This window comes from Xenopus laevis, chromosome 1L (assembly GCF_017654675.1).
Source record: "Xenopus laevis strain J_2021 chromosome 1L, Xenopus_laevis_v10.1, whole genome shotgun sequence".
NCBI classification, from domain to species: Eukaryota; Metazoa; Chordata; class Amphibia; order Anura; family Pipidae; genus Xenopus; species Xenopus laevis.
In genome coordinates this window covers 56,162,344-56,177,438 of record NC_054371.1, presented here as the reverse complement: position 1 = coordinate 56,177,438, position 15,095 = coordinate 56,162,344, and the positions used below count along the sequence as shown (strand labels likewise).

General features: G+C 39.0%; 1 protein-coding gene across 1 annotated transcript; it reads right to left on the bottom strand.

Annotated features, from left to right (window-relative positions):
* Positions 1–3,941: 3,941 nt before the first annotated feature.
* ppid.L (peptidylprolyl isomerase D (cyclophilin D) L homeolog) lies at positions 3,942–14,836 on the bottom strand. The gene is made up of 11 exons (XM_041589346.1): positions 14,625–14,836; positions 12,239–12,379; positions 11,259–11,365; positions 9,597–9,785; positions 8,723–8,845; positions 8,446–8,552; positions 7,890–8,031; positions 6,215–6,301; positions 6,094–6,136; positions 4,354–4,468; positions 3,942–4,310 (listed from the first exon to the last, which is right to left on the bottom strand). The coding sequence occupies exons 1-10, from the start codon at positions 14,707–14,709 to the stop codon at positions 4,380–4,382; spliced, it is 1,113 nt and encodes a 370-aa protein (XP_041445280.1). The 5' UTR covers positions 14,710–14,836; the 3' UTR covers positions 3,942–4,310; positions 4,354–4,379.
* Between the last annotated feature and the right edge of the window lie 259 nt (positions 14,837–15,095).

Below are 15,095 nucleotides of genomic sequence, written 5' to 3'. Positions count from 1 at the left end.
CAGCTGCAGCTAAGGATTCTTTTAAGGATGTAAATTAACCCAAGAGTATTCTATGCTCTACAAGCATTTTAAGCTGTTTAAAAGGAAAAAAAAATGGAAAAATACACAGTATTTTTTTTTTTTAATTCTTTTTGTTGTATCTGTGAATTTGTGCACCATTATTAAGCTGTTTTTGCCTGGGCCATCAAAAGCCCTCACTTAGGGAGGCCCATTTATAAAAGTCCAAATTTATCGTAATATTTTCTGAAAAAAACTCAGACCAAATCCGCACTGCTTTTTTCTCCTCATTTCAATTTTTGTTTATGGGGGGGAAAAAACAGTGAAAAAAACTAATCATACTAATTTTCCACCAGAAAGCTCAAGATTTTTGCCCGAAATCTTTGGTTATTGCACGAAACCCAGCACAGATCAAAAAATCTGTGGGATTTCTCCCACTGACTTATATGCAACTTCGACTGGTCTGAGATGCCGGAATTTCGGATTCAGTCTTTTTCTATCCCCTGGGTATAATAAATCCCAAAAAATTGTTTTTTTTTTTTATTCACTAAAAATTCAGATTTTATACAACAAAAAAAAAACCACACACATTTTTCCGGTTTTTGGCATTTGGAGTTTAGTAAATAACCCCCTAAGATACAAATGCAGACTTCATGGATCCAAAAATGTGGTTGATATATGGCTTTTGTTATTAAATTAAAAAAAAAAAGGGTGGTCATGTATTGGTACATATATACGCTGTGATCCAAGATGACCAATATAGGCCCAGATTTTTTTCAGGACATCAGGATGTCTCAAATGAGCCGTTAATCCTTTACACCAATCACGATGAGCCCAAAACACATTCACAATCACTGGAGTTGGTTTCACATACCAACTCCAGTGATGGAAATTAAACATTTTCAAAGTTCAGACCTAAATAAGTGGCTAAGTTTGTGCACGTGCTGTAAACTATGACAACCAATAAGATTTTTTTTCTTTTTAAACAGGTGGCCAGTAAATGGTAATGTTGACTGGTTGGAATAGGTGATTAGACTCTTTACTCCTATACTGCAAGTTGGAGTGATAGCACCTCTCCCCCCAGCAACCTAACAACAGAACAATGGGAAGGTAATCAGATAGCAGCTCCCTAACACAAAATAACAGCTCTCGGGTAGATCTAAAAATAACACTCACTCGTAAAAGCCAAGTCCCACTGAGACTGATTCAGTTACATTAAGTAGGAAAAATAACAGCCTGCCGGAAAGTACTTCCATCCTAAAGTGCAGACACAAGTCACATGACTGGGGCAGCTGGGAACCTGACAAAATGTCTAGCCCCATGTCAGATTTCAAAATTGAATGTAAAAAAAAAATCTGTTTGCACTAGGGATGCACCGAATCCACTTTTTTGGATTCGGCCGAACCCCTGAATCCTTCGTGAAAGATTCGGCCGAATACCGAACCGAACCCTAATTTGCATATGCAAATTAGGGGTGGGAAGGGGAAAACATTTTTTACTTCCTTGTTTTGTGACAAAAAGTCACGAGATTTCCCTCCCGCCCCTAGTTTGCATATGCAAATTAGGATTCGGCCGGGCAGAAGGATTCGGCAGAATCCGAATCCTGCTGAAAAAGGCCGAATCCCGAACCGAATCCTGTATTCGGTGCATCCCTAGTTTGCACTTTTGAAAAATGGATTTCAGTAGCACTATTAACTGATGAGTTTTGAAAAAAACATGTTTTCCCATGACAGTATCCCTTTAAATAACCCTGGAAGTTTTAGGGGTAAAGTAATCAGTTTATGCAAATATTTGTGTGAGTATGGAGAAGCAGTTCTAGGTAAATGACTGATAAAAGTTGCAAACAATTCTTATAATTAGGCTAATGAGCAGAGCCAACCGGTCATGCAGGTAATTAGTTGCCTTCATGAGCAAGTGCAAATCTGTTACTTTTATACTTTATAAATTGTACTAATGAAGGCTCTGAGCAAACACAAAAACCAATGGATAATGAGAGTACAGCAGCTGGACATAAAGTTTATGCTACTTCCAGATTTGATCAGATCTGATGACTGTGCAGCCTGCTTGATATGAACACCGTAACTGCCAGGGCTGGACCCAGTACATTTATATTAACAGTTTATGGCAAAGAAGCCTTAAAAGGTAAAAGGTCATATTTAAATAAAGTTTTAGAATGCTATAGATGGACCTTTTCGAAGCGGCCTTTTAAATGGTCTTGTAATGAATTAGCCTTCCTATTCTGCATCTTTAAATGAAAATATCTGCTGCTTATCTGTAAGAAACAAAGAAGGTGGGGTGTTGTTTATTAAGAGCTCATCTCTGTTTAAACAAGCTAGGCTTATTACTGATTATTATTGTTCCTGTTGGGAAAAAAAAAAACAATTGTATACTGTAGTATCACTTTTAAAGACAACTGCAGTTAAACATAGTAAAATTCTAATTTGCAGTGCCTGCAAAATTCTAGTGGGTAGGAAGCAAAGAAATCCTAATATTGGTGAAAGGCAATGAATTGGAAGTCTTTAATTGTTCCATTTGGCCTACACGCGTGTTGGCAAATTGGCCAGTGGCTTGTTTCAGGGCACATCCGTTTTCTGTTCTCCTATCCCTAGTTTGGGACCTGAAGTCCTATGCAGGCCAGGTTGCAAAGGGCTCCTACTTGGTAAATTTGCCCATGTGGTCAGAAAAGCCATTGGAAAACTTGGGCATGTCCTGGATGTATCACTGCATTACAGCAACAGAATTACCATCATTAAGTTTGTTCATTGTTACACAGAGAAGGGTTATTAAAACGTTGTATTCCCTTGTACGGAGCAGAAATCAGAAAGAAGCTACATAGGGAGGCACATTTATCAAGGGTCAAATTTCAAATTCATGGGAGTATTTTGAAAACTCCCACAAACTCCAAATTTATTCATAAAATCACATTTTTAAAACTCGGATAAATAGAATCGACCTGCAAACTCGAATCAAATTTAAAAAACTTGAATGTCAGGAAGGCCGCAAACAACTCAAAATTGATCCCTGGACGTCTTCCATTGACTTAAGTTCCCCATAGACGCAAAGATTTTAGCGAAGTCCGACCAATCCTTCGAAATTATCATGCAGTTAGTGGGATTCGAACGATCAAGCATGTTATGATTTTTCGGCCGACATCTGTCAGGAAATTGATCGGCCAGGTCTAAAAATCTTTGTCGGTCCCAGTGCAATCTATATATGTTTGCAGGGCTAAGCAGTCAGCTCCCCTTTGTTTTCCTGGCAAATTGGTCTTTTTAGTTGGACAATCCGTACGATCGTTCCGAGATAATCGTGGTCTCACGATGACGATCGGATCTTTTAAAAATCTTAACATCTATGGCCAGTTTAAAACAGCAATTCGGCAGGTTTCAGGTGGCAAATAGTCAAATTCAAGTTCTTAAAGGACCACAGTATGATAAATCTCAAAAATCTAATTCAAATTTTTTAAAAAAACTCAAATCGAATTTGACAGTTTTGATCATAAAAAAAACTTATTAGAATTTTCAGTTTGACCCTTGATAAATCTGCACCATGTCACAACAAAATGTAGGTATGGCAGAAAACAAAAGTGCCAGTCACTGTTTTCATAGGAGTAACACATACCTCCCAACTTTCCCGTTTTTAGAGGGACAGTCCCTCTTTTGACAGCTCAACCGGCAGTCCCTTGTTTGTACTGGAAAGTCCTGTTTTTCTCTGCACTGAACAGCCAAAAAAGAAACACTGTTTCTAACTTAATTGGCTTTTGGCAGAGAGCCCAGAACAGCCACCAGGTGCACTTGGAAACTTTTGTAACAATTTCAAATAAGCAAATAAGTAATTGTAACAATATAAGATAACAGGTCCCTTGGGAAAAGTTACGCTCACACCTTAAAGGGCAATTCACCTTCATTAGCAAAACTGTAATAACTGAAAAAAAACACAGAAATGTGTTAACTTTCATAATCTGCCAAATGTTGGGAGGTATGGTAACAGTCTTTATTAAGGACAGTAAACAGATGTTTATTCCTGCACATTTATAGCAAGTTATGCAAATCAAATAATTTCTTGTCTCTTAAAATATACACAGGGACGTCCCACTTTTTAAAGGGGGGGTTAGATAGACTAAAACAAGCTTTACTACCGTCACATCATCTGCCAACCAAAGCCAATTCACAAGAGAATAAAACCGGTCGGACCCCAGATGTCTCCTTTGCATAATTCATGCAGTGCCACACAACAGAATGAAAAACCAGAGAAATGAAAGCTGCAAACAATGGTGTAGTTCTAGGGGGAAAATAATCCACAGGTCTAAAGTTTGTTTTGTTTTTGATTATGGGACACGTGCTTATGCCAAACTCGCACTTTCCAAGGGAGAGAACTAGAGACATTTAGGCAAACATTTTGGCATACACAGCCTTCTCTTTTTCTTTCTGCTCTTTAATCCTCTGCTTGACTCGCAGAATTTCACTGCTGACAGCTAAAAAAGAAACAAAATGATCAGGTTTCCCGCCAGGACATTCAACTTCTAGTATTTCAGAATTGCCCCCCCCCCCGTATTTATTGCAAAGTGTGGCCTTTACCTGGGTTTCACAACTGTGCCACAGAACTGCATGTTCTTATGGAAATAAGCAACTGGAAACTTATCAAAACCTTGAGTTAGTAAACACTGACATCTCATAAATAGCTACAGACTCTCATACTTGAAATGTGATATTTAATTCCCTGCTATTAATAGGGGGGTTACTATACAAAGGAATCTCCTATTATATAAAAGTGGTGAGGAGAACAAAATCTATTGGGGAGGCCCATTTATCAAAGGCTGAATTTCGAATTTGTGTGAATTTTTAATTCGAATAGTCTCACAATCCGACTGGGAGGTTATTTAAGAAAATATTCAAATGGCTAATAATCGATCGAATGGGTTCCGACCTGAAAATTCAATTCAAATTGTTCCGCTGAAAAAAAAAAAATGTCAGGAAGGCTATTAACATCTCCAAATGGCTCAACAGAACTGCCATAGGTGTGCTCCTTCCATACACAGTTAACGGAAGTCTGACATTGACTTGTACATGACCTTGGCAGGTTTTAGGTGGGGAATATTCGAATTACGACTGTTTCCATGGTTGAGGTGTGATAAATCTCACATTCAAATTTACATTCGAATAGGGGGATTAAAATTTGAATGTGTGAATTTCGACCCTTGAATCTGCCCTATAGTGTTGCTTCCCCTTCAGAGAATTCCCTGCCCCCGTCTGAACCCCACCACCAACACACCCCAATATAGCCAATGCTTCCATTTACTTCATGATAACATGCCGGGTTGGTGGCTGCTGTATCTGACCTCTTAACTTACTCACCCATCTGTAACATTGTTGAAGGCAGAACTAGATTGGTTTTAAAGGCATTCTGTCATGATTTTTATGATGTAATTTTTATTTATAAATTACACTGCAAATAATTCACTCTACAATATAAAATGTCATTACTGAACCAAGTGTATTTTTTTTTTAGTTGTAATATGGGTGTGTAGGCAGCCATCTCCGGTCATTTTTCCTGGTCATGTGCTTTCAGAATGAGCCAGCATTTAGGATGGAACTGCTTTCTGGCAGGCTGTTGTTTCTCCTACTCAATGTAACTGAATGTGTCTCAGTGGGACCTGGATTTTACTATTGAGTGCTGTTCTTAGATCTACCAGTCAGCTGTTATATTGTGTTAGGGAGCTGCTATCTGGTTACCTTCCCATTGTTCTGTTATTAGGCTGCTGGGAGGGAGGGAGGTACAGCAGTAAAGATTGACTGAAGTTTATCAGAGCACAAGTCACATACTGGGGCAGCTGGGAAACAGACAATATGTCTAGCCCCATGTCAGATTTCCAAATTAAATATAAATAAAATCTATTTGCTCTTTTGAGAAACAAATTACAGCGCAAAATTCTGCTGGAGCAGCACTATTAACTGATGTGTTTTGAAAATTTTTTTTTTTCCCATGACAGTATCCCTTTAAAGGAGAATTCAACCCATAATTAAAAAAAACCCTGCCCCCTACCCCGAGTAGACCCGCCTACCAGCCCCTCCCCCCCATATAAAGTGAAGCCAATACTACCTTTATCATCGGGTGATAATTCATGAGCCTTTTTAAGATCCTCCTATGAAATAAATAAATAAAAATGTCAAATCTTACTGGCAGAAATGATCCATAAATGGTTAAGCAACATATAGATTACCAGTGCTTGTTCAAAGTCTTTTAGTCCTTGCCAACCCTGAGCCCTCCTGTAAAGTGCTTTGGTGTGAGAGGGATCAATTTCCAGCGCCTAGATAAAAAAAAAATAAGTAATAGTAAATAGTTGGTTTGTTTAAATACAATATACTGCAAAATACACTTTCATCTACAGTCACCATTGTATCTCCTAGGATTCTTGTGCTACATAACCTGGCAGTCACAGGCCTACACATGATTAGGGCTCTTTATTCTTGCAATAGCCAATCTGCTAACTCTTTATATTTAGGACATTTTAAAGGCAAACAAAAATGTGAAAATACCACCTCACAATCATTTAAATTTTGGACCCCCACAATATTCAGTGTTCCAGAATTTCAGCCTGCATCACTACTCCCCAACTAAGTGGACACTGAGCTGCAGTCCAACCCTAATCTCATAAGTCATAATAAATTGGTGTTCCAGAAACGAGCAGACAAAATCTAAGGGAGAGTCAGACAGAGCTATTGTTCCAGCATATATATCACCATAAATATTTTGGTCATCTTCTAAAGAAGCATTATCAGAAATATCACTGGGCTTCGCCTCGTTTTAGCTTGTTTTATTGTAAATACATTAAAGGAGTTGTTCACCTTTGAGATAACGTTCAGTATGATGTAGAGAGTGATATTCTGAGACAATTTGCAATTGGTTATCATTTTTTGTTATTTAAGGTTTTTGAGTTATTTAGATTTTTATTCAGCAACTATTCAATTTGCATTATAAACAATCTGGTAGCTAGGGTCCAAATTACCCCAGCAACCATGCATTGACTTGAATAAGAGACTAGAATATGAATAGGAGAGGGCCCGAGTAGAAAGAAGAGCAATAAAAAGTAGCAGTAAAAATAAATGTGTTGCCTTACAGAGCATTTGCTTTTAGATGGGGTCAGCTACGCCCATCTGAAAGCTGGAAAGAGTCAGAAGAAAAAGGCAAATAATTACAAAACTATAAAATAAATAATGAAAACCAATGGAAAAGTTGCTTAGAATTGGCCATTCTATTACATACTAAAAGTTTACTTAAAGGGCATGTAAAGGCAAACAAATAAAAAAAACTTTTACTTTCTTTAATGAAAAATAAACCTATCTCCAATGTACTTTAATTAAAAAATGTGTACCGTTTTTATAAGAAACCTGACTGTATGCAGTGAAATTCTTCCTTCATTTACTGCTGTGGATAGGAATTGTCAGATGATCCCTAACTGCTGAACAGCAGGGGGAGCCCCCGCCTTATTTCCCAGCCATGCAGAACTCAAGCAGCTTTGTTTATGACGATCCCTAAGCAGCCCAGACCACAATGAGCATGTGCACAGTCTTAGTCTTGCAAAGATGTTTAACAAAGTTACAAGATGGTGACCCCCTGTAGCCAACTTTGAAAGCATAAATTATTTGTTTGTGGTGCAGTAAGTTCATGTTTATATTTAGTATACAAAATACAGCATTTCTAGCCTTATTCTATTTTAGACTTTACATCCCCTTTAAAGGTGAACCACCCCTTTAAAGTTTATGAAACTACAGACCAGATTGCTCCATTTATTACTCATGCTGCAAAATGTGTTCACTGAAAAAAAGAGAAAGTGCTTCAAAGCAAAAAAATAACTTCTATAATTTACACTGGTGCACTTTAGATAAAACACTTACCTCATTGCAGCTATCAATGGCTGCTCTAAAGTCAGATACTTTGAGTTTACAGGCAGCAATATTCAAGTTACAGCTGACAGCAATCGGATTTAACTTTGATATGTTGTCATCTCCTGTGACATCTTTGCAGCTTTCTACATATCTGGAAAAGAAAAAGGCTGATAAGCATGCACTTTTACATTTATAATCCCACACACATGAATTTAGTACAATTATACAGCAGATAAGGATCATCCACATTTTATACTAGTTAAAAAGCATGACGCAGGGTTATACATATGAGCTGTTTTATGCAATATCTTTTTATAGAGACCACCATTGTTTGGGGGGTATAGTTTTCCTTTAATCCGGCCCTTGAATATGTTACATGAGAAATAATGTATAATAATAAAGAAATGTTTCTGTATTCATGGTGTTCTAATAAGCTTCGACAGGAATTGACTTTATAGCGGGGCATCCGTTAACTTTTAAACATTGTACAAATATTTCATACATTAAAAAACGATGAAAACTGCACCTCATGTCTATGAAAAAAAAATCTATTTAAGTGAAGCACCTCAGAGCCTTGTTATACTTCTTTGTTGCCATTTCCCAGTCCTGAGATTTGAAGAAATTGTTTCCTATATTCTTCATGTTTTCCGCTATACTGGTAATTCTTTCAACCTGCCAAAATAAATACTGGAATCAAAAACGTACGGATAATAAAAAATAAAGTTTATTTTCCCCCAAGTCTGTATTGTAAGGAAATAGAGAAAGGGCTATCCAACAATAATCAATTGGGAGAGCTATTTTGCAAGTATGTTTGATGCATCTACGCACTACATTGTACTTACATCATTTAATTCTACATCAGAGTCCTCTGGAAAATCGGGGTGAGTGTCTCCAGAACCATCTGATGGAGAAGCCATCCACTCATCGCTCTCATTCAGTTCCCCACACTCTGATATCGCACACACCTGTAAGTGCAAACAAGTTAGAGCTTCATTTGCTTTCAAAGAAAATAAGCTTTGATGCCCTAGAAAAAAAAGGGGAATCCATTTTCTTCTCATCATTTATCATTATTTTCTGGCAAACAACAGAAACCATCTCTATGGCAATGAATCTAAATAAACAGTCAGGATGGAGCCAATAGCTCAGAGAACATCTAAAAAGGGCCATTAATATTTACTATCCTGCTGCTTGGCATGCCTGTGGCTGATCTAATGACAGGGAAAGATAGGAAAGCTGATGTGAGCAAAGTACACGGATGCACTTCATGTATAAACTATATAAAAATGAACTATGGACCTCGAATGTGACAAAAGAACAGCAATATGCAAAAGAGGGTTATGTTATAAAAGGTGCAAAGTTTGCTACAAGTCCAATGGCCTGTATCAGATAATCTGCAGTTACAATTTGCTGATAACTAGTGATGTGCGGGCCGACCCGAGGCTCGCGGGACCCGTGGGCTCGGGCCGACCCCTAAAATGAGCGGGTCAAGCTCTTCTGCTCGCCCCGTCCGCGACCTAGTACTGCCGGCTTCCGGCGCCGGAATTTATAGACTTCCGCCTGCCCCGCCCTTTTGTGATGTCACTGCGGAGTGGGTGCGGGTCTATAAATAAAGGGGAGCAGCAGCCCCGGGTCGGGTGCGGGTCGGGTGTGGGTAGGGAGCGGGCGGGTTAGGGTCGGGTGCGGGTCGAGGATGGTGCAAAATGCAAAACCTCTTACCTTCGCAGGCTTCTCTTCCTTTACGTCAACGTTTTCCAACATTTTGACAATTCCATATCCCTTTAGCACTTGGCCAAAAACCACATGCTTTCCATCTAAATGAGGTGTAGGTACAGTGATGATAAAGAACTGTGAGCCATTGGTATTTGGGCCAGCATTAGCCATACTGAGTAAACCCTCTTTGTCATGCTGCAGGGAGAAAAATGAAAAGAAATGGATTACAACACAATACATACCCTGTAACTTCCACATTTGTAATTAATGAACGCTGGAAAGCTGCTTAGAATTCAATTTACTTTCATACTTGGGAATGTTAAGCCAAGTTTAAAGAAGAACTAAAGTTTAACTAAATAAATAGGCAAGAAATGTTGTACATTATGTTTTGGGCTTCTATACCAGCCCAAGGCAATCACAGCCTTTTAGCAGTAAAGATATGTCTTTGAAGATGCCCCAGTAGCTCCTCATCTTCTTTTCTGTTGATTCACTGCACATACTCTGTGTTAAATTCAGTTACAGAGCTTAGGGACCCACTCACAATATATAGTATACATAGAATATCAATATCACAATATAAGGCTGATTAGTAATTAATACAGATAATTACTACATGGCAGCTCAGAAACCAGTGCAATTAGCATCAGAGTTTAATAATCAGTCTTGTAGCATCAGCCTTTATTACAGACAAACCTCATTTTCTGCTTGATAATTTGTGACGACCCCTAAGCTCAGCTTCTCAACAGCTGCTCAGAGCCCACTGAGCATGTGAGTGTCGCAGACACTTTCCAAGATGGTGACCCCCTGTGACAAGTTTAAGTCCTGGATCATTGCTGCTATTGAGAAGCTGAAACTTTATGCTGGTGCATTAAGTTCAGAATATAAATTATAGCATTTTTATAGCATTTTAGCCATATTCATTCTCATTATAGGCTAGGGCCAGATGGGCAGAAATCAACCTGCACAAAATCAGAAGGCTGATTTCAGCCCCGACCACTAGCCGAATCTTTCTTTCTGCTCGTGGATTTCGGCAAAGAAATGTATTTTGAGTCTGTTCACGACAAGAGGTCGGAGGTTGGAGCTTGAAATCATCCTGCGGATTTAAGCAGGGTGAGTTCTGCCCCATCTGGCCGTAGCCTAATAAAGTATGAGCCTTTGTTTCTGATGTTAAACTGATGAGCTTTAAACATGCCTTAATGTTAAAAAACCAGTAACAATTTTTTTTTTAATTCGTTATAGAACGATAAAAAACCCACAAAGACAAATGAAACTTTTAAATCCATAAGTCTTTATTAAACTTACCGAAACTCCGCTTGTGCTCCTTGTCAGAAAAGGCGATCCGGCGGTCCATCTGGTGGCGCTCGATTTCTCCTCCCTGCCTTCCTTATAGGAGATAGTCAGGGAGGAGAAATCGAGTGCTGCATGATGGAGCGGCCTTTTCTGAAGAGGAGCGATTTAAAAGTTTAATTTTGTGGTTTTTTTCGTTCTATACTAACGATTTTTTTTTTTTTTTTTTTTTTTAAAAAATGATGTTACTGGCCCCTTTAATAAGGCCTATAGTACATGTATTGTTTCTCTGCAAATTGCTCTGTGCAGTTTAGACATATATAAACCACCAGATCCAAGTTTTCAAATGCAAATAAAGATGATTTGACCTAAAAGAATTACCTTATAATGAAAGTTTTCATCCTCAAATTTTTCCCCATATATACTTTCTCCTCCAGTTCCATTTTGGTTTGAGAAGTCTCCGCCCTGGATCATGAATTTCTTAATAACTATGAGCCAAATAAAAAGTGGTAAGTTAGTACTTAAGTGTTATGTACACACCAAATAACAATGACAGTGATTTCTGTTTAATTAAAGAAGGGATGCAGATGACTGATGATAGTGTACTGAGTTTACGCAACTGATTCTATTTGTCTGTTGCTACTACAGGTATGGGATCCAGTATCAGTAAACCCGCTATCCAGAAAGCTCCAAATTACATGAAGGCCATCTCCTATTTACTCCATTTTAATCAAATAATTTAGATTTTTAAAAATTATTTCCTTTTTTCTCTATTTTATTAATAATAATAATAATAATAAAACATTAGCTTTTACTTGATTCTAACTAATATATAATTCATCTTTATTGGAGGCAAACAACCCTATTAGGTTTAATTAACGCTTAAATTATTTTTTTTAGTAGACTAAAGGTACGGAGATCCAAATTAAAGAAAGATCCATTATCTGGAATCTCAAGCATTCTGGATAACTGGTCCCATACCTGTATAATAAACTTGCTTAAAGATTTCTGCAGCCACACCAACTTTCATACCCAGACAGCCCTTTTCATTTTACTAAAGTGAATGCTCTGCTTATAGCACACAGTAGCATTCCTTTATTTCTATGAAAATATATCCACCATCCCTGTCCAACACACTTAAAAGGCAAGATAACCCCACCCCCCAAAAAAAGAAAACATAATTCTAAGCAACTTTCCAATATACATGTATTAAACATTTTCAGTGCTTTTAAAGTTATTTGCAAATACAATAGAAAATTTGGAATGAATGTATATTGCAAAGTTGCTTAGAATTCTGTTTTATTAGCCACATTTTTATTTTGGGGGTTGACTTGTCCTTTAACAGTGTAAAGGCCACTTACTTCTGTGAAAAGGGCATCCTTTAAAATGAAGAGGTTTTCCAGTTGATTGTCCAATGCCCTTTTCTCCAGTACAGAGGGCACGGAAGTTTTCTGCAGTTTTGGGTACAACATCGGCAAACAATTCCAAAACTACTCGACCCACTGAAAAAAACATTAAAACAAACAAGTTTTTTTTTTAATTTTCATTTGTTGCATAGTATCACTTGCCTGTATACATGTATATTAAAGCAGGGCTTTTACTTTAACTAGAATAGCACAAGCCAATGAGCATTAAACAGAATGGTACTGCACACAGACAATGCCTAGCACAAAATGCCAGCTGGTTTCCCTACAGTGCAGGAATACCCACATAAAGCTTTAGGGTTGATGCATTTTTAAACACCAATGTAACTAAGCATGGTGCACCCTGAGGAAAAGCAAGATGCTCTCTATCACTAAATATAAATGACGACGGTCAATCCATTCATATAATTTTCCCAAGCCTTGGTAAATAATGAGAGATGCTGTGTTACTGATGAGCAGCATGGTTCTTAAATATGACAGCAGGGTCAGTATTAGGAAGGGGGTTAACTAGCACTAAGCTATGCAGCGCTGAGGATCACATGTAACCAAGACAGACAGACATAAATCATAAATTGTCTACTTTACAACCCTGCAGGGGTGCTCCGCCAATGAGGCGAGTTGAAAAACTCGCCTTAGGTGGCAGCGCCAGTTAGGTTTCCAGGGGCGGCATAAAGCCACTTCTGGTACCTTTAAGAACAGAAATTCCATTTTTTAAAGGACCAGTAACACGTATTCTACTACTGTTTGTATACTACGGAAAAAAAAAACCCACCAACACATATTAAACGTTAAAATCGCAAAGTCTTTATTTAGAAATAACTCACGGAATCTCCACTTGCGCTCCTCTTCAGAAAAGGCGATCGGGTGATCCATCGTACAGCGCTCGATTTCTCCTTCCTTATAGGAGATAGCCACCGCACAATGGATCGTCGCCCTGTCACCTTTTCTTAAGAGGAGCGCAAGCAGAGATTCGGTAAGTTATTTCTAAATAAAGACTTTGCTATTTTAAAGTTTATTTCAAAATTTTATAAAGTTAAATTTTTTTGATGTTACGGATTCTTTAAAACAGAAATTCAGCTTTACTAGTGCGAGAAAGCACAACTAGTGTTGTCTCCCCTTCCGACAAGTAAGCGGGCGCGGGTGGCATTGCAAGCGGCTCCTTTAGAATCGGCGCTGATCACCCACTGACAGGCTGGGGAAGTTCAATCACAACTGTAGGGCTGCAGGTAGCACATACCCTTAGCTCAATTGTTCCCAAATTGTGGGAGTCCCATATGAGTGGCTTGGGGTGAGCATAGGGAGAGTTTTTGGAGCTCAAGGTGTGCCATGCACCAAATACGTCATGAGCCTACAGTCTTAAGGTGGCCATAGACGCAAAGATCCGCTCGTTTGGTGACATCGCCAAACGAGCCGATCTTCCCCCGATATGCCACTATCGGGCATGGCTATATCGGGGGTAATCTGAACCCCCGATATAGCCCATTGTGCGTGCATCGGATTGCGATGCACGCACAATGGGCTCCGGCGGGTCGATCGGGACAAAATCAAACCTGTCCGATCGACCAAACGACCGATCTCCTCTGGACGAAAAATGTCGGGACTCTCCACACACGGTACGAAAATCGTACGAATCCTCGATTCGTATAATAGGATCTTTGCGTCTATGGCCATCTTAAAAGGGGTAGTTCACCTTCAAGTTAACTTTAAGTATGTTATAGAATGTCCAATTCTAAGCAACTTTTCAATTGATCTTCATTATTTATTTTGTATCTTATTATTTGCCTTTTTCTTCTGGCTTTCAAACGGGCGTCACTGACCCCATCTAAAAACAAAATGCTCTGTAAGGCTACAAATGTATTGTTATTGCTACCTTTTATGACTCCTCTTCCATATTCTCATTCAAATCACCGCATGGTTGCTAGGATAATTTGGACCCTAGCAACCAGATAGCTGAAACTGCCAACTGAAGAGCTGTCGAATAAAAAGCTACCAAATAATAAAAAATGAAAAGCAATAGCAAATTGCCTCAGACTATCACTCTCTACATCATACTATAAACTAACTCAAAGGTGAACAACCCCTTTAATGTTACAGGTGCTGTTACACAATAAAAAGCCTTGGCACTGTCTCTAGAAGCTCTCAGCAAGCTGGGGACCAAAGCAATGGTCTATGTGACCTTCCCAATCAGTGTGTATGAGAGCAGCCCCAGTGTGTCCATTCAGATAGGCCATGTGATAGAGCACAGATGCACTGCTTATTGTACAACCCAAAGCATCCCTGACCTGCTGCTCTCAACCTGCAGCTTATTGCCCCGCACACTCACCGCGCTCTCCTCCAATCTCCACATCCAGGAACACCTTTGGATTGGAGGGGTTGGAAGGCTTGGCCACTGGGCTTGGGTTAGACATCTCCACACCTCACACTAGACGCACCGCTCACCGGCTTCTCAGCTCCTAGCCACACTTCCGCTGCAGGGAGGGCGGGACTTCCGGCAGCATCTCTGGTTTCAGGCGACGTTTCCCGTAGCAACCGAACACAGAAGCCTGCGAGTTATGTGTAGAAAGAATATTGCAAATAAGCGAGGTGGTTAAAGGCGCTGCTCTTGTTCTCCAGAGCAGTCGCTTTGCAATGTACATGGGAGTTATAATAACCCAAGGCAACAATGTAATAAATATAAAATAAAAATACTAAAAAAAAAAACATTATTATTGTACGAATGTGACAATGTCCATATAACATCGGAAATACGGGCATTTTCCAGCATCATTTTGAACCCCCCCCACACAGCACACGG